This window comes from Osmerus mordax, chromosome 11 (assembly GCF_038355195.1).
Source record: "Osmerus mordax isolate fOsmMor3 chromosome 11, fOsmMor3.pri, whole genome shotgun sequence".
Lineage (NCBI taxonomy): Eukaryota > Metazoa > Chordata > Actinopteri > Osmeriformes > Osmeridae > Osmerus > Osmerus mordax.
Genome location: NC_090060.1, coordinates 7,835,933 through 7,855,302, shown reverse-complemented (window position 1 = coordinate 7,855,302; position 19,370 = coordinate 7,835,933). Strand labels below are relative to the sequence as shown.

Genomic DNA, 19,370 nt, shown 5'->3' with positions numbered 1-19,370 from the left:
AGGTAGATGGGGAAAAAAGCTTTGTTGAGCTTTCAGTGTATTTTGGGCGGGGAGTTTACCTGTTTTATGTGACATAAGTGCAATTCTGATCAGAGCAAACAGAATTCCATCTAATCATTTTACCTCACTTCCTGAAATGCAGCACCACTGCCAGCTGCATTGTTACAGAACGATTTGAGATGGATCAAACTGAGAACACAGCCAGGATATGTTACAGTAATATTTCACCTGAGATGACAGACACACACACACAAGTGAGTGGGCATGTGCTGGCAGTAGTGGTGTTGTGTTACATTTACATTGTCATTTAGCAGACACTCTTATCCAGAGCGACTTACAGTAAGTACAGGGACATTCCCCCTAGGTAAGTAGGGTGAAGTGCGTTGCCCAAGGACAAAACGTCATTTTGCATTGCCAGGAATTGAACCGACAACCTTATGATTAATAGCCTGATTCCCTAACCGCTCAGCCATCTGACTGCCCGTGTTGCGTGTGTGTGTGCGTGCGTATCTGTGTGTGTGTCAGTGAGGTGGTGTCATTACGGTCATTGCTCTGTTTGAACGGCTCAGTCGGCTGCTTGAGCAACACCTCAAACAACAGAGAGGAAGAGAGGAAAAGAGGGAGGAGAGATGGGGAATGGGAAAGAGGGAGGAGAGATGGGGAATGGGAAAGAGGGAGGAGAGAGGGAAAGACGGAGGAGGGTTGTAAAGTGGCAATAAAACTGCTTTGGAGTGTGTAAACATTACTAGTAAAACATTCCCGTTGTTTCAAGTAAGAGATTGTCGGTTTCTGTGTTCAGACCGGGCCAACTGAATACTTCAGGACTTCTAGGTGGAGCACATACCTCTGTCTGGTCACCCTTTCCCCCTCTAGCTCCTACCACCAGCCCCAGACTACCAGACAAGTCTTGAGACAACCAGTGGACACCGACCAAGAACATCCTACCACCACATGTGCAGTAAGTGTAGAACTTTTTAGTCATGTCTGGGGAAAATGTTTCAACCTTCGGTGCCTTCTGGTGATGTTTGTGTAATTAGTAAAATGCAGTTAAAATGCATGTGTGCAGATCTTGTTTTTCTGTGCCCAATGGTAATCGGTAATCATGTTCTGCTTTGTTGAAACCAACCAGTATCTTGGCATTATACGTGTGGTCTTTTCAATGTCTTCCAAACAAGAATGTATTTGTTAGCAAGTTTCCGGGTTCAACAGTACAAATCTGTAAATGTTTTACCTGTGTAACTCTGTATACTGCAGGGTGTCTGGAGTGAACTAACAACACTGTGATGTACAGTACAGAAGCTCCATCTCTGACAGTAGCTTGATCTCTTAGGGCGTGCAGAATTCTTGACCACTAATCACCCCTGCTTCAGTCTCCTGGAAACTGTGTATTGGACTCTGAGGCCGATAATCAATCAATACATGAAATGGACAAAGAAGATAGGGGGGGGTGTCCTGCCCCAATATCCATTGTTCCACACCTGAAGGGTGGCTGAGCAGGGGGTCAGGGTTCAAAAGGTCAAGACTTCAAACAGTCCGGGTTGCACATTTATAATCAACTGTTGCTTAGACGAGAGGAGCAGACTCTCTTTCTCTTTCTCCTGGTTTGCTTTCTCTCTTTTTTCCCTCTCTCTCTTTCTCATTTTATCTCCATTTATTTCTCTCTCTCACTCTCTTTCGCCAAATCTTTCCAAATCTCTCTATCTCCATATCTCTCTCTATTTTTCACTTTCCCTCTGTTTCTGTCTCTCCTTATCTCTGAATGAGATCTGTGTCAGAGAGCTTTTATCATTCTATTCAAGACTGATGGTGGTTTTTCAATGGGTAAATGTGTCACAGATTCCCTATAGGACTAGCTATCCTACACATAACTGGAAACTAGGAAGTAGGGCATGGCTGTGGAGCCTTGACTGTAACTGACGTTCAGCAGAGATGTTAGCCGACGTCAAACAGTTATCAGTGACATATCGCCGTCCTGGTGGTTCGACTGGGAAGGAAACATAGGAGAAGTGTCAGCAGGGGTCTGGAGGGGTGTCAGGTTCGGCCCCTCGGGAACACGACTACGTCTGCTGGCACCTCGCCCATTTGGGTTACCATAATCCAGGTCGAGTTGAAGAGGCCGGGAAGGAGAGGGAAGGAGGGCTGGCAGGTGTTTGTGGGAATGTGAAACAGAGTTGACACAGTAACACAGAGAGGGAGATGGGGCAGTGTTCTGTGTCAGGAATATCTTGTTTCCTGTTCAGAGTTGATGAGGGTGACGTCCCATGGTATTTACAAAACTCTTGAGACAGTTTGGGTTGAGAAGTTGATGCTAAATCACGTGACGCGTGATTGTCTGAGTCAGTAGGCAGTGATACTAATTTGTCGTGTTTTCTTAATGACAGTCATAACAAGACAGTTAAGAGAGTCAAGCACACCCTGCCCCGAGGGTTTCAGTGCAAACACACACACACATAAACACACACACGCATACACACACAAAGACACATGCACACAATTGGTGTCTTTTTAACTGACTGAATGTTTTGGCTACATAACGTTGAAGTTGGATAAAGCGTGCAAGATGTAAAAGTACAACACAGAAAAATTGAAAAAGGAGGATTAGTGAAGAAAGAAGAGAATGAGAGACAGACAAAGAGAAAAGAAAGATTTAAAACAAAACACACAACCTAACTATCTACCAGCTTTGGACAGCGGGAGTGAGTGGGAGGAGAGAAGAGGAGGGAGGCACCCACAGGTAAAGAGAAAGACGAGGGCATAAAGGTGTCCAGTTACCACAAGTGGCTGAGTTTTGTTTGTTGGCAGCAGGGTCATTTACCACAAATCCCAGAGGAGCTGTGTAGCGTGGAAACACATCAATATACGCCGACAACTCTGATTAGAGCCGCGGGACTTTGCAGTCAGGAAAGTTTGGCAGCCCGCAAGACAGCTCCAGTTACAAAGCTTTGGAGTTAGAAACAAAGAACTGGGGAAAGGAAGGGGAACAAACATTGTAAAGAGAAAGAGAGAGAGGGAGAGAGAGACGGAGAGAGAGAGAGAGAGAGAGAGAGAGAGAGAGAGAGAGAGAGAGAGAGAGAGAGAGAGAGAGAGAGAGAGAGAGAGAGAGAGAGAGAGAGAGAGAGAGAGAGAGAGAGAGAGAGAGAGAGAGAGAGAGAGAGCTTTTTAGAAAGACAGAGCTTTGGTGGAAGGTGGAGAAGTCATCTTGGGAGTTCCACTACCAGAGAGAGAGGGGGACCTTGCTTGTTCCCTGTCCCCATCAAAGGAGGTGTTTCTGGGCCTGCAGAGGAGCACCATGAGGGTGAGTGAAGTTTCCGCATAGGAACAACCGCCAGCTCACACTGCGTACTGTCAGACGTTAGGGTTTAGAAAAGACACAAGTGAGGTAAGATGTCAGGTTTGGACTGCAAGAAACAAAGAAACCCTATGTGATATTTCATGTTGTAAAATAACATTTAAAACAGGCTTTATGTGACATGGTTCTTAAAGTATAATCACACACTGTGTGAACAGACCTTGTAACTAGTTATAACCTTGTACGTACTTTCCTACATTCTGTGTTAGTATGTGGTCACCTGATAAAGTTTCAACAAACTATAGCTAACATAAATTACTAGCTAGCTAAGTAGCCTAAGTGGTTGTAACTAACTAGCGCACAAGGTAACTAACTCCAAAATTGTTAGCATTAAACTAGAACTAGAATGTGGGTGTAGTATCAGTGCATGTCAAGTCAACATTTAAAAGTAAGGTCTGTGTGACTGTCCCATGGTGGATGTTTGATGGGTATCACTAAAAGCCGGGGAACCCCCAAGTGCACATTTTTCTCTTTTATGGGGGGTCTCTTACATATAGGGGATCTGGGCCTATCTCAGCCCCCAACCCTTCATTTCAAACACTGCTCCATGTCCTGGCAGTACTCCTGCCAACATGCTTTACTGGGGGACAAACTCCAAAACCAACTGCCATCATGGGAACATGAGATTAACAAACAGCCCGTATAAAACTCCACTATAAACAACAATCATGGGATCAATAGATGATGAACCTGGCCACACCTAAGTGCTTAGCATTAACTGACACGAGGTATGATATAACTGCGGTTGGTGAAAATACTTTGACGTGGGTATCAATGTCACTTTTAAATCAAACTTTCAGCCGCAACGTTTTTTTGAGCAACGATTTTTCTGTGTGGATATCTAGTTTTGCTTTGTCTTATATGTCTTACGTCAGCTGGCGTCATGACTGGTTTGAGGAGGCAGAGCAGGTATTTAGGGAGTTTGTCATTCTGGAGGGTGACCTGAGCCCTTTGCTGCACTCCTCCCCTAGGTCCGCATTCTTTGTTCCTGTTCTTGTTTGTTGTTTGTATGTCAGCTTGTTCCTCAACACACTGCTGTATGCTGAGTGTGTGTGTGTCTTCTTCTCCCAGTACTCAAACACATATTCAAGTGCAGTTTCGATCATCATGCAAATCTCATCCCCTGTGTTTGTGTAGAGAGTCTTGACTTTTTGGATCCACCCAATGTAACCACACTAAACAGACACAAAAATGATTCGATTTCTTCATTCAACAATCTCAAATACATCAGAGTTTAAAAGGTTTTCAGAATCACCTTACCGTTCAATAAACACATTTATCTAACAGTGAAGTAGATCGGGTCATAAGTAAGCTTAATATGGAACCATACAGCATTTTAGACGGTATATGATTGTCAGTTCTTACTTTACACCAGCAGACACTTCGAGGCTGCATGCAAACAAACCTGACAGCACCCTCTAGAACACACACAACCAAGAACAGTAAGTCCTTCCTTTGTGTCAGAGCATAGATGCTATGTGTGTTGACCAGGGCAACGGATTTGTGATCTTTCTCCTCTCCTCTTACTCTGATATACGTGTTATTGAGAGTGCTGCTACTGTAGGTACAGTTTACTGGAGGCTGTATGGTGGAGGCAGAACAGTAGAGGCAGTTTGGTGGAAAGAGCTGAATGGCAGTCCTGTCAGACCTCTCCCTCCCTCCCTCCCTCCCTCCCTCTCTCTCTCTCTCTCTCTCTCTGTTTTTCTTCCTCTCTTTTCTCGTCAATCTCCCTTTCTATCTATCTCTCTCTCCCTCTCTCTCTCTCTCTCTCTCTCTCTGTTTTTCTTCCTCTCTTTTCTCGTCAATCCCCCTTTCTATCTATCTCTCTCTCCCTCCCTCCCTCCCTCCCTCCCTCCCTCCCTCCCTCCCTCCCTCTCTCTCTCTCTCTCTCTCTCTCTCTCTCTCTCTCTCTCTCTCTCTCTCTCTCTCTCCCTCTGTTTTTCTTCCTCTCTTTTCTCGTCAATCTCCCTTTCTATCTATCTCTCTCTCCCTCTCTCTCTCTCTCTCTCCCTCTCTCTCTCTCTCTCTCTCTCTCTCTCAATCCCTCTCACACACACTCTCCTTATCCAAAACAACAGTCAGAGAACCTGTTCATCCACATTCCAATCCCTCCCCGTGTGTGTGTATGTGTGTTTGTGTGTGTGTTACTCTCTGTTGAACATCATCACGAGAACAGAACAGAATAACAGAAGTACTCATGCAAATTATATTCAAATCACTTCCACATTTGCAGAATCAATGTAAAAATTGTGTGTGTGTGTGTGTGTGTGTGTGTGTGTGTGTGTGTGTGTGTGTGTGTGTGTGTGTGTGTGTGTGTGTGTGTGTGTGTGTGTGTGTGTGTGTGGAAAGAGAGAGGCCATCTGTCCGTTTTTCTGTCCATCCAGTGAACAGCATGGTGATGAATTTGATTATATCATTATCGTGATGGTGAGATTGATGAGATCACTGTACGTTAGGTGTGAGTGTGTGTGTGTGTGGGGGGAGGGGGGGTTCTGTGTGTGAATGCCTGATGTAAAGTATACAACACTTGTTATTGTGCTGACGGGAGTATCATTTGTTGATCAGTAATGACGGCCATGAGGCCTTTGTGACTTCAAATGCAGAGGAGGTCACATGACTTGCAGTTTCCCTCTGGTCTGTCCTATCACAGTGTGACTGGAGGTATTATGAGCATGTGCAGGCTTGCCATCAAATTAAAACTAATGTTAACTATCATAATGCTAAAAATCTCTATCTGTGTCTTTCCCTTGGTCTCTCTCTCTCTCTTTATCTCTCTTTCCTTTGCTCTCTTTATCTCTTTCTTTCCCTTCGTCTGTCTATCTCTCTTCCCTCTCTCCCCTACATCCAGACTGCTACGACCATTGCAGTATTAGAGAGTACTAGACCCCTGCATCCTACTGAACCAGGTAGGTGATGCTTACCTAAAATTATTATAATGCTATAATGTCTGAGTGTATGTCTTTGTGAAGTCCAAATTTCCCACGCTTACATGGAGTAAGAGGTTCCTCTTTTTTCTCTCCCGCAATTTCTCCTACATTCATCCCTCCCTCCGTCATTTCACCTCCCTTCTCAACTCCCCCCTCCCCTCCCCTTCCATTCTATCACCATCTCCCTTCACCTCCCATTCCCTCCAAATCCTACCATCCCTGTCCCTCCATCCCCTACCCCCCACCCCTCCCCCAGTCGTCCCCAGGCCCGGCAGACGCAGAAAGTCAATGACGGTCCCACCGAAACCCCAGAAGCCCCAGAAGGAGGGTTCAAAGAGCAAGAGGGTTCTGTTCACGGTCCTCACTGTACTGGTGGTACTGGGAATACTGGCCACAGCTATTTTCTTCAGTAAGTACACCAAGGGAACTGTTGTATACTTCAGTTAGTACACTGGGGCAGTGGTCTTCAACCCTGGTCCTGAGGGCCCACTGTTCGACTTGTTTTAGATGTTTCCCTGCTCCAACACAGCTGATACACCTGATTCAAATGGAGGGTCATTATCAGGGTTTTGCATGACTTGTCAATGGCCCATTCGTTTGAATTAGGAATGTTGAAGCAGGAGTGGTCCCTGCGGAACACTGCACTAGGGGAAAGTTGTACACTTCATTAAGAATACTAGGGAACAGTTGTATACTACAGCGAGAATACTCTAGGACAGTTGTATACTTAGTTTGTATTTCAAGAAAACAACCTAGAACTCTAAGGGATTTCTCCACTCCTCTTTCCTCTCCTCCCCCCTCTCCCCTCTCCCCTCTCCCCTCTCCCCTCTCCCCTCTCGCCTCCTCTCCTCCTCTCTCCTCTCTCCTCTCCTCCCCCAGTCAAGCAGCTGATCGAAAGCAAGTTCTTCTTCTGCTCGGGTTCGGTGAAGTTCATCCCTTTAGACCAGGCTTGTGACGGCAAGGAGGACTGTTCAGGGGGAGAGGATGAGAAAACCTGCGTGTCCAGTCTCACAGTCAACACCACCTTTCCAGGTAATACACACACTCATCCACACACTTACACACGTACACACACTTGTACACACACAAGCCCTGAGACATCACTGTACAAACACTGAGACACAGAGAGATGCCATAAACACAAATACATAGACATAGATATAGATAGATATAGATATGTATATGTGTTCAACAATCTCCCCACCCTCCTCTAGTGCGTCTCCTGGGCAACAGCAGTGTGCTGCAGGTCTACAGTTCTGGGCCGGGCTGGATGACTGTGTGTAGTGATGACTGGACCCAACAGCACACAGACACAGCCTGTAAACAGCTGGGATACACACAGTGAGTTCTGAATAAGAGACTTCTCTGTCACACACACACACACTCCCTCTCTCTTTCTTTCTCCTTTTGTCACTCTCTCTTGTTCTCTCCATACTTCTCCCCCTCTCTCTACCTCCCTTCATAATTAAATGGAACTAGATGGACTAATATACCAATCAGGTTGAGACTGAACACAAAGGTGTTCACCTCAGTGACCTCAGCATAAAGAGTTCCTGGAAGTGACAGCCAAGATGGCTTCCATTCAGGCTATTCCAAAGCCATGTGTGGCTACATATAGTAGAATGTTCAGTTTATTCCACCTCGGTTCAAAGCAAGTTTGATTCATCGGGACAATTTTTTAACTATGCTGTCTCTCCTTCCTGTCCCCCCCCCGTCCCCCCACCCCCCAGTACCCCCAGCAGCCGTCCCGTCCAGGTGGGAACCCTCTCCTCGGCCATCAAGACCGGAGTCTTTTCATCCGTCATCGCCGCGTCCAAGACCACGCCCATAAACCTGTCTGTCACCCAACGGTAAGCAGCAGGGAGTCTGTTAGGCCTCTGTTAAGGAACCTCCAGCCAGGGACTACAACCTCCATCTCTGGGCCTCCAGCCTCTATCCGTAGGCCTTCAACCTCAGTTGATAAATTTCAACTACTAAAAGCTTCTTCTCCGAACAGAGAGATTAAATGATTTACCCGACATCTAATTCCAGAGTAGAGCTGTCGTAACTCTGATCCGTTGATGAAACTCAAGCAGTTTTGAACCCAGCTGTGCTCTTGTCCAGAGTGTTCCTGCCTTACAGGAGGAGAAGGCTGGGCACATGGTTAACTGATAACAGTGCTACACTACATCATAGCATGGTCTAATGTTACAAAGGTTAGCTAAAATAAGATAAAGAAGATGAATATGACTTCTGTCCTTATGGTGGTTTGGCTGAGTGCCATAGGCCTTCCCTTCCCTGGCCTTCCCTGGTTAAACAACTCTGTGCCCAACCTCTCTGTTTGTTTTTGTACTTATCTCTCATTTACACACACACACTTTTATCTTCCTCTTTATTTCCATAAATAGAGGTAATGTACATTGTAATATTTTCAGGAGACTGGAAACAACCAGTGTGACTGAACATGAGTTTGTGTGTGTGTGCTAATACTGTGTTCTGTGTTGACAGCAAAGTGTGCCCCTCAGGATCTGTGATCTCCTTAACTTGCTCAGGTAAGCCTGGTCTCTCAGATGGCACACACACACACACACAGACCCTCGCTCCCTCCACCAGTCATTGTGAAAGGGGTTTTCACACCAAAGAACGTTTGAGAGTGGTCACCACATCAACATGGAAAAACACAAGTGCCAGCACGCCTGCTCTGACTCCCTGTCCCTCTAAGGACCTGTTAGGCAGGTTGACACCTCTCAACATAGCAGTAGCAGGCCCACACATGTACAGCTAACAGACCTGAAGACTCCCTTCGTTCCCAGGCAGTCAGACAGCATGAGGCAGCCAGTACGACATGCCCTCCTGACAGTCAAACACTGAGCCCCGGAATGTTTAACACCCAGAGATGTTGCTCAAATTCCCTTTACTTTCAATGTTAATTTTTAGGTTGCGTATTGTGATAAATGTGCTCAATGTGACTTTGAGTTGACATTATTTTCGTCTTTTTGGTGTGTGTATGCACATGTGTGTATGTGCGTGTGTGTGTGCGTATGTGTGTGTGTGTGTCAGACTGTGGGCATGTGGGGATCCAGGAGCGTATTGTGGGGGGTTCTGACGCCGTCATAGAGAACTGGCCCTGGCAGGTCAGCCTGCAGCAAAACGGACAGCACTCCTGTGGAGGCTCGCTGGTGTCACCTAACTGGGTCGTCACGGCAGCACACTGCTTCTCTGGGTTAGTAGTCACACACACACACATACAGGGATTGACATACACATCTTCATATACCCAGACAGACACACACACACACACACACACACACACAGGGATTGACATACACATCTTCATATACCCAGACATACACACACACACACACACAGGGATTGACATGTCACACACACATGCTCGCACACACAAGACATTCCACAAAATAATTACGTTTTCTCTGTTAACTTCACTTCATCCTTCCCCCACCTCAACTCCCTCGCATCTTCTCTCCACCCCACCCCCTCCCTTCCCTATTCTCCTCCCCCCTGCAGGAGTAAGAAGGAGGTGAGCAGGTGGAGGGTGGTGTCCGGGAGGACCTACATGGGGACTCTGGGAGGCTCCAGTGTGGACAGGATCATCCTGAACGGAGAGTACCGCCCCACTGCCAACGACTACGACCTGGCCATGATGAGGCTCAGCAGCCCCATCGCCGTGGGAGGTAACCATAGCGACGTGCTCTTCATCACTGTCGAAGGCTCCCATAGCAACACACGCTTTCTCACTGTAGAAGGTTCCCATAGCAACAGACTTCCTTGTTGTGAGATGAAGTTGAACTTTAATGTATACTGACCTCTAGTGGTCACAGTATATAATAGGACATGTTTCTATGAACCTTATTTAAATGGTGGGAAGCTAATTCTTTCAAAGAAAATTACTCCTGTGCTTGACTGTAAGTGGGGACTATAGGTATACATTTCCAAATGACTGAGTTAGCACTAAAGATGTATACTGATAAATATTTACCATTTTATTCATCCTCGTGTGTTTATGAATATGTAGAATTAAAGTATCTTTGTGAAACCCCATGACAATCATATGTAACACGTGTGTGTGTGTCGCAGGGTCACGTCTGCCAGTGTGTCTGCCCCCCAAGGATCTGTACCTCCCTGCTGAGGCCTCCATGGTGGTGACAGGCTGGGGATACCTGGAGGAGAAAGGTGAGCAACCCCCTCTGCCTCATCATCATCATCATCATCATCATCACCATCATCACCATCATCACCATCATCACCATCCTCACCATCATCATCATCATCTTTCTTCTGATCATCTCCTCCCTCCAGGGAAGGTATCTCCAGTGCTCCAGAAGGCCAACGTCCCCCTCATCTCCACATCTCAGTGCTCCAGTTCCAACATCTACGGCTCTGCCATCACTCCCAGGATGCTTTGCGCCGGCTTCAAGGAGGGCAAGGTCGACGCCTGTCAGGTAAGAGGACACGCCCCCCCCACACACACACACACACACACACACACACGGGCAACAGGAAGTTCCTGAACCATTAAAGACCACAGCCCATACCAGGAAGTATCTGACCCTGTTGACCTGTGACCCTGGTGCTGCGTCTGTAGGGCGACAGTGGCGGCCCCCTGGTCTACCTGTCGGGGCGCTGGAGGCTGGTGGGCGTGGTCAGCTGGGGGGTTGGCTGTGCGAGGGCGGGCCGTCCAGGCGTGTACTCTAACGTGGATGAGATGCTCAACTGGATACACACTGTCATGGAGGTGAGTGGAGCTGTGTGTGTGTGTAGTCAGTGTGGTGTGTGTGTCAACGTGTTTTGCATTCACATGATCAAACAATATATATACATGACATGTAACAATATACTTTAAATGTTGTTGTCATTCAGCTTTGACCAACACTATTTTGTTGTTGACAATAACGGTTTTGTTTTTACAGGCAAACCCTTGAAGTTCCACACCATGATCTACTACTACTGCACTGGGCGCGTGTGTCTCAGAGAGATTGTTTGTGAGGGTGTGAGAGAAAGAGAGAGAGAAATGCACTGAGAAGACAAAAGAAAGAAGTCTTCAGAAAAACACAAATACAAAACACTTGCTCTCATTGGTTCATTCCATGTAGTTTTAGGTGCCATCTCAGGGGACCATATGGTCATAACACACAGACACACACACTGACATACCTGGTATTAGGGATTACAGAGGTGAGGAGTGGATATACTTTTTGTAACAGGAGGTGAACAGCGTTTACTTTTACATGTGCAATTTGACCATTTCTTTCCATTTAGGGTGATTGATGAGGGACATTTGTACTGTATACTGTTGATTGCACTCACACATACAAGGAACGAGTGGTGTATTGTAGATATTTTTGATAGAAACCAGCCATCCTACTTGATCTTGGGAGTGCCAATGTATTCCCCGTTTGATTCATTTAACTTGAATGAGTTGTTAAGTGGCCAAGTCACTAGTTTCCCCAAAACAGGATGACAGAGCCGTATATAGTACACATCCTGTACCATACTGGACCACACCGCTGAGCTGGCTCAGCTAACAAACACTGACCAGCCCTGTGATCAGCTGTCTCGACACACCTGTCTAGACCGACCGACTGTCGATCCACAACCCTGCCAGTACCATCAGCTGAAGCCACTCCAGTCCAGGTTTTGTGCCACCTCGAGTTTTCAGCCTGTTCTGGATCTGGACCTCACAGTTTTGCTGGTCCATTGAGTGTAATTGTGAAGAGAAAATGATTGATTGTATTTTTGTATATATTGTATACTTGGTGGTTGCCTGTGTAAGCTGTTTGAATGTAAATAATTGATTGGTGCCATTGTTTTTATGTACTTGTAAATATGATATTACATAAAAATGACAATAATGTGCAATAAACGCCTTGCTTCGACTGGCCTGGCCAGAATCTGCTGCTGTCTCATGTCATACATATCCATCCAAAATAATAAAACACAAGGTAGGTTTGTAGAAACTGGAACTCTTTATTTCCTTTCCTTGAGAGAACTTGGCTGCCATGGCAAACAGTACACACTGGCCAATAACATAACTAGGAACTGACAAGTGTAACTGAACAGGCCAGGAAGAGCCAATGAGCAGTCTGAATGTTGGGCAGCAAAGGCCCATGTGACCAAGGACAGTGAATGGAATCAAACTTTAGGTCCCATATATAAACAACACTTATCTCTTATTTCCTAGCTCCATAACATAACATGGCCAGGACTTGTATTGCATGTATATTACCCTTCCTGGCTAGCTGCCTAAGATCATTTCTCTACATTCACTTGATATCAGCAGAAAGCTCTGAAGGGATTAAGATGTGGGTGATGACCTCATCATGTGGAAGCATCCATCAAAACATGTCATGATTGAAAAGCTAGCCAATCAGACCCATACAATCACAACTCATGGACTAATCAGACAAACACAGTGGGGCAGTGCACAGCTTGGTCGGGTTGCCGGCTATCTCTGTCGACGCCTGCTGGAGCCTTTGAATGGGTCAAACTCATCCTGGGAGAAGGAGACAGAGAGAGAGAGCCATGTTAAATGACACACACATGGAACACACATACACACACATAGTAATCTTACCTCATCGACATCGTCATCAAACATCACACCCCTGTGAGACTGGCTCTGGCTCTGAGTGCTCCTCTTACTGGACACTGAGGAGACTTCCCTGTAGAGAGAGGGGGGGGGGAGACAGGGAGAGAAAGAGAGAGACAGAAAGAATGAAAGGGAGAGAAAGACAAAGCGAGAGGGGGAAGAGAGAAACAGAAATGGAATGAGAGTGAGAATATAGGTGATGGAAAGAGAGAAACATCTGGCTCCTATAAGCTTATTTAAACATTGAAATGAAATACTGAACCATAATGAAACCCATACAACATAATAACACACACAGACACACACACACCTTACCTCTGAGTTGGTCGAGCTTTATTCACAAAGGACACATCGTCTTCATCATCATCATCATCCTCAATCTAAACAGAAACAAGAACAGATGAAGGAGGAGAGATGGATGGAGCGGAACGAGAGAACCTGTACTTAGGCTGTCACACTGATGACAAAAGTGAGGGTCAGATCTGGTGAGTGTGTGTGTCTGTGTTTAGACGAACATCATCTGTGTAGGACTTGGCTGTGGTCGATGCTCTGGCAGCTCTACTCGATGGAGCTCGGAAGGCTGCAGAGAGAGATGGAGGGAGAAAGGGAGGGATGGAGAGAGGGAGGGAGGGAGAGAGGGAGGGATGGAGAGAGGGATGGAGAGAGGGAGGGAGGGTGGGTGGGAGAGAGGGTGGGATGGAGAGAGGGATGGAGGGTGGGAGAGAGGGATGGAGAGAGGGAGGGAGGGTGGGTGGGAGAGAGGGTGGGATGGAGAGAGGGAGGGAGGGTGGGAGAGATGGAGAGAGGGATGGATGGAGAGAGGGATGGAGGGAGAGAGGGAGGGAGGGTGGGTGGGAGAGAGAGAGGGTGGGATGGAGAGAGGGATGGAGGGAGAGAGGGAGGGTGGGTGGGAGAGAGGGAGGGATGGAGAGAGGGAAGGAGGGTGGGTGGGAGAGAGGGTGGGATGGAGAGAGGGATGGATGGAGAGAGGGAGGGAGGGTGGGTTGGAGAGAGGGTGGGATGGAGAGAGGGATGGAGGGAGAGAGGGTGGGTGGGCGAGAGGGTGGGATGGAGAGAGGGTGGAGGGAGAGAGGGTGGGTGGGCGAGAGGGTGGGATGGAGGGAGAGAGGGAGGGTGGGTGGGAGAGAGGGTGGGATGAGAGAGGGATGGAGGGAGAGAGGGAGGGAGGGTGGGAGAGAGGGTGGGATGGAGAGAGGGATGGAGGGAGAGAGGGTGGGATGGAGAGAGGGATGGAGGCAGGGTGGGTGGGAGAGAGGGAGGGAGGGATGGAAAGAGAGGAAATGGAGAGATGCGTTGTGTGAACTAAACGGTACAACACACCAAACTCTGGTCCGCTGCAGCGAGGTGGACACTGACTCACCCTCCATGATGCTCCTGCTCTGGCTGGGGTTCCCCCCCAAAGCCTTCTGGGAACAACCTCTTCCTGCAGGCTTTGGTTCAGCCGCAGCTGCACCTGCACACACACACACACACTTATTTTTGGGCCGGTAAACTCACATACAGTTAACACTCCATCACACAGCAAAAACACACACGCCACCTAACGAACACACTCGTTTGCCATGGCAACTCACCCCTCCCTCTCCCCCGGCCGACCCCCCTCCCCTTGGTCCCCCTTCCTCGGCCGCGTGCTGGAGGGGGAGGGGCTAAGTCCTCATCAGAATCCATGGTAACGTCGTCGGGCACGTCTGATAGGTCCGGGTCTCGGTCGTTGTCGCCTCGTTCCAGACGGTGAGCTTTGGCTCTGCTGAGGGCCTGGAGGGGAGACAGATCAGGATCTGTGTGTCTGTGTACAGGTACCGTTTGCATGTTTAGAATTGAGTCTGGTTGGGTATGCGTGCCATTGTATGGGCGCATGACTGAGAGTGTCGGTGTGTGTGTGAGCCTGTGTGTGTGTGAGCGGGAATGTGTGTGTGTGTGTGTGTGAGTCTCACCTCTCTGACCTCCTCCTCCTCCTCAGCAGTGTTCTTCTTGGAGTCTCTGAAGCGCTGGATCTGAAGAGGACAAGACCGGTCATGTCTCCTCCTTCTCTCCTCCATCTCTCAACACCCTCCCTTCCCTCCTCAGTCCCGACTCCCCCCCAGCCCCCGCCCACCTCTGAGTCCATGTCCTCCTGGGAGATCAGCCCTCACCTCTGAGTCCATGTCCTCCTGGGAGATCAGCCCTCACCTCTGAGTCCATGTCCTCCTGGGAGATCAGCCCTCACCTCTGAGTCCATGTCCTCCTGGGAGATCAGCCCTCACCTCTGAGTCCATGTCCTCCTGGGAGATCAGCCCTCACCTCTGAGTCCATGTCCTCCTGGGAGATCAGCCCTCACCTCTGAGTCCATGTCCTCCTGGGAGATCAGCCCTCACCTCTGAGTCCATGTCCTCCTGGGAGATCAGCCCTCACCTCTGAGTCCATGTCCTCCTGGGAGATCAGCCCTCACCTCTGAGTCCATGTCCTCCTGGGAGATCAGCCCTCACCTCTGAGTCCATGTCCTCCTGGGAGATCAGCCCTCACCTCTGAGTCCATGTCCTCCTGGGAGATCAGCCCTCACCTCTGAGTCCATGTCCTCCTGGGAGATCAGCCCTCGGGTCTTCAGGTGCTGCTGGGTCTTCTCCAGCTGGTAGGAGACCAGCTCCTCGATGGCGTCCTTCTCCTCCTTGTCTACAAACTCCTGCACCGCCTTCCCCATGCTCTGCGCCGTCAGCAGGGACAGCTGCACCGTCTGCACACACGCACACAATCTCTAAATGTGCCAAAAACTAAACAGGTGTGTGTGTGTGTGTGCAACGTGTGTGTGAGTGTGTGTACCCTCTCGGCTGTCTGGAAGTACTCTTTCACCAGATCCTCCACTCTCAGACCATCTACAGACGTTCTGGCAAACACCTGCTTAAAGTCAATCTGATCATCTCCTGTACACACACAGACACACACGCACACACACATACACACAAGTTTAAGCAAATGTGTGGTTTGTATGAATGGTGATATCCTATGTATCTTTGTGTTGTGTGCATCTATACAGACTGTAAACAAGTGTTTATAAGCGGTGTGTGCGGACCTTTGGCGTTGTCCTTCTTCTCTCGTTGTCGGAGGAAGTGGATGATGTCTTTGGGGTTGGCCACGCGGTCCACAAACTTCTGACTGAAGCGGTTGGCGTTGAAGGTCTCAAAACCCCCCGAATAGTCCACCTGGGGAGAGAGGAGCCTGTGTACTGGAGCAGGGGCAGGTGTGTGCGTGTGTGCTCATGTGGGGGTGTGTGTGTCTCACCCTGAGTCGTATGAGCGGTTTCTCTGGGGTGAGGGGGCTCCCCATCCTGTCTCTCTCTGCTTCCTCCAACATCTCTTCAACCTGACACACACACACGCACACACAGACACGCACACACACACACACACACACAGACACGCACACACAGACACACACACACACACGCACACACAGACACGCACACACAGACACACAATTCAGTCACAGGGTCAGCCTCAGCATATTACACATTACCTTAGCTGCAGCTCACATGTAAATTAAGATAAGATGGAGACTATGTGTGTGTGTGTGTGAGTGATTTTGCATGTTTGTGCGTTAGTGAGTGTGTGTGTGTATGAGACTGTGTGTATGTGTTAGTGTGCGTCACCTTGCTGCAGCAGAAGTTCTCCACACGCTTGGTGACCTGGGGCGTGTCCGGGGTGAAGAGGTCAGGGTGATCTGCCAGCTCCAGGTCCTGGATGAAGAACTGTCGGACGGTCTGCAGGGGGATCTTCTGGAGGTTCATCTTACGGCCCTTCACTCTCAGCAGGCCGATGTGCCTGCACACACACACACACACACACACATGAATAACTGAGTTTACAGTACCAGTCATGCATCTGTAGATTAGTATGTATAAATACAAGGATATGCATGCATATCCACGTGTGTGTGGGTCCGTGGATGAATACGTGTGTGTGGTTTGGATACGTGTGTGTGTGTATAAATGTGTGCGTGTTCACAGTATACGTGTGTGGTTCTGATGCGTGTGTCCGTGTGTTTGTGTCCGTGTGTGTGTGTGTGTGTGAGAGAGCGTACTTCTTGACGGCCTCCCCGGGAGAGAGGGAGGTGACCACGGAGCTGCCGGGCTGCGTGACGTAGAACAGCTGCTGCTCGTTCCTGGACGGCTCGATCAGGCACTCGTGCTCGTGCCCCCACACCACCAGGTCCAGGAAGTCATCCAGGAACTGCTCCGGGATGTAGTTAGTGGCCCCGTGCTTGCTCCTGGAGAACACACACACACACAGATACACAGAGACAGGTACACACACACACGCAGATACGCACACACACACAAGCAAGCAGATGCATACACACATATTTAAACTTTAATTGTATTTTGTGATTATATTTCAACAAAAACTCTCTCAACACACACACCTGTTCTGGTGGATGGTAAAGAGGTTGAACCATTTGTCCTGGTCCTCTTTGGGCCGGAGCATGGTTACCTGGTTGTTGACAAACATCCTGTACAAGCGCTCGTCAGGGATGGAACCTTTACACAGGGAACACAAACGCATCACTTCCTCTGACAAAGGAAGTTATGTTTTACACCTTGTAACACGCAATCAAACACACACACACACACTCACCAATGCCGTACAAAGCTAGTTTTGTGCTGCCTTTTTGGAGAAGGACTGGACTTATCTCAATCTTCTCCACCGATTGGCTGCGGCCGAAGTGATTGACAAGTCCAGCAGAGCTAAGCAAATCCAGCGCACATAGGCCGTCAGCCTGGAATACAGAGACACACGTTACACACACACTCACGGTGAATATGCCCAGCTGTTGGTACTAAACCATTGCGATAGAGCTTACCCCTGTGGGATCGTCATGGTTACCATGAACACTGAATACAGGAATGGAGATGTTAAGGTTGTCATCCTCATAGTTGACCCAGGGGAACCTGTACGCACACACACAAAAAACGACTTCGTACATATTTTTTATATGGCTCGCTCAGAATTTTGCAACATAACATATACAACGTGAGAAAGAGGGAGACAGACAGAGAGACAGAGATACAGACAGACGGCCAGACAGATATACAGACAGGTACTGACTTGCTGTTGCTGAAGTTGACCGCCTGGTCGCTGAGGATGTTGAAGAGGATGGGGCTGTCTCCCATGCAGTACTGCCTCAGCAGGGAGATACAGGTGTGGAGGCAGCGACGAGACGGCTTGTTCTCATGAAACAGATCCCCCCCCAGCAGGATGAAGTCCACCTAGAGGGGGGAGGACAGGGGAGGAAGAGGTGGAGAGATGGAGGGGTGGGTTTGTGAGTGAGGAAACGTGAGTGAGGGTTCACCAAAAGGGTTGTATGGTGTCTCTCTATTTCTCTCTCTCCCTCTCTCTCTCTCACACACACATACAGGCACTCGTATACACAGACACACACTCACCTGGTTGCTTTTGGCACATTTCAGGATCTCGTCCAGGGTTTGGAAGGTGTCGTTGGCGCGTACAGCATCTTTCTCCATGTAGCCTAAGTGAATGTCTGTGGCTATAAGGATCTTAAAGGTGTCCTCATCATCCCTGATAACCATGACAATAATGATCACGTTATAATTACTCTATGATAAATGACAGAGAACATGATGATAATGGTTTCTAGAAGACTTACATTGTGTTCTCTGACGTCATGTTGAGGGGGAGGACTGAGGCGTCTCAAAAGGCTTCATACAGTGTCCAAAGGGAAGAGGATGAAAGAGAGCAAGTTAAAGGTTTAAAAAAAATAACGATAGATATTTAGCACTATTCAATGTGTAGTTACTCTTCCTTGCCTTGCCCTACCTACTCCTGCGGCATTAATGACGCTAGCTACACAGCTAGCTACTTAGCAAGCAGACTAGACAGATGCAGATTAACCTGCAGGTAGTTTATCAAATCTAAACAGGCGTAAGGTCAAAGGTCACAGCTCAATCCTTCAATACATAATCATACCGAGCGATATCATGATGATTTCAATTTATAATGGCAGGCCTACTATCATTACAAACGATAAGCATTTTGGAATGCAACTAACTTTTCGCAACTTTATTAAAGTATGACTGTAATTATCATAAACTGCATAGATAACCGCACAGTGATTGTTAGAGCTAACTTTCAAGCAAATAAAATACAAACGTACAGAAGTAATTCGTTTCCCCTGATACTATTTACCCCTGAACAAACGTCCAACCCCATCCCAACTGCTTGCCTATGAAGTAGACAGGCACCACGTGTAAACACTAACATAGTAGCCTAGTCTGCCTCATGTATTTACAGTTAACATTTGAGGAGTACCCACCACTTCACAAAAGCCCAGTGGTCGTCCCGCTCGTTTGTTATGTGAGAAATGTGCTGCTTGCTTGTATGAATCGCCCCCCACGTACCGAAGCCGCTGGAGAAATTCTGACAGGGAGTTGTAGTTTTCTTACCAGTAGATGCCAATCAATTCTTTGAAAATTAGGAAACATAAAACTACATAT

General features: G+C 48.0%; 2 protein-coding genes across 6 annotated transcripts; one reads left to right on the top strand and one right to left on the bottom strand.

The window, feature by feature from the left end:
* Positions 1-2,779: 2,779 nt before the first annotated feature.
* tmprss4a (transmembrane serine protease 4a) lies at positions 2,780-12,152 on the top strand. 5 transcript variants are annotated; one of them, XM_067245729.1, is made up of 14 exons: positions 2,780-2,989; positions 3,072-3,295; positions 6,198-6,255; positions 6,533-6,685; positions 7,156-7,308; positions 7,491-7,617; positions 8,007-8,126; positions 8,764-8,807; positions 9,316-9,478; positions 9,784-9,950; positions 10,354-10,449; positions 10,576-10,718; positions 10,862-11,011; positions 11,187-12,152. In XM_067245729.1, exons 2-14 carry the CDS (start codon positions 3,290-3,292, stop codon positions 11,196-11,198), a joined length of 1,392 nt encoding a protein of 463 aa, XP_067101830.1. In that variant the 5' UTR covers positions 2,780-2,989; positions 3,072-3,289; the 3' UTR covers positions 11,199-12,152. The 5 variants fall into 5 exon arrangements, with proteins under 5 accessions (XP_067101830.1, XP_067101828.1, XP_067101832.1 ...); XM_067245731.1 differs by adding an exon at positions 4,728-4,791 and having other exon boundaries at positions 2,781-3,295; XM_067245730.1 differs by adding an exon at positions 4,725-4,791 and having other exon boundaries at positions 2,781-3,295.
* Positions 12,153-12,223: 71 nt separating this feature from the next.
* Positions 12,224-19,246, bottom strand: mre11a (MRE11 homolog A, double strand break repair nuclease). The gene is made up of 20 exons (XM_067245721.1): positions 19,190-19,246; positions 18,524-18,575; positions 18,303-18,435; positions 17,965-18,125; positions 17,720-17,807; positions 17,494-17,635; positions 17,282-17,396; positions 16,940-17,125; positions 16,509-16,680; positions 16,142-16,222; positions 15,933-16,062; positions 15,683-15,783; positions 15,426-15,596; positions 14,821-14,880; positions 14,461-14,641; positions 14,247-14,339; positions 13,381-13,445; positions 13,181-13,245; positions 12,851-12,938; positions 12,224-12,769 (listed from the first exon to the last, which is right to left on the bottom strand). The coding sequence occupies exons 2-20, from the start codon at positions 18,541-18,543 to the stop codon at positions 12,722-12,724; spliced, it is 2,100 nt and encodes a 699-aa protein (XP_067101822.1). The 5' UTR covers positions 18,544-18,575; positions 19,190-19,246; the 3' UTR covers positions 12,224-12,721.
* Positions 19,247-19,370: the final 124 nt, after the last annotated feature.

What these genes read in the sequence shown, in the direction of transcription:
- mre11a (XM_067245721.1), bottom strand. Translation starts at nt 18,543, where the DNA reads ATGACGTCAGAGAACACAAT. An exon ending in ACCATGACGATCCCACAGGG is followed by an intron (nt 17,636 to 17,719) that starts GTAAGCTCTATC and finishes TCTGTATTCCAG; the next exon opens with GCTGACGGCCTATGTGCGCT. An exon ending in AGAACTTCTGCTGCAGCAAG is followed by an intron (nt 16,223 to 16,508) that starts GTGACGCACACT and finishes TGTGTGTGTCAG; the next exon opens with GTTGAAGAGATGTTGGAGGA.
- tmprss4a (XM_067245729.1), top strand. An exon ending in AGTCAACACCACCTTTCCAG is followed by an intron (nt 7,309 to 7,490) that starts GTAATACACACA and finishes ACCCTCCTCTAG; the next exon opens with TGCGTCTCCTGGGCAACAGC. An exon ending in GCAGCACACTGCTTCTCTGG is followed by an intron (nt 9,479 to 9,783) that starts GTTAGTAGTCAC and finishes TCCCCCCTGCAG; the next exon opens with GAGTAAGAAGGAGGTGAGCA.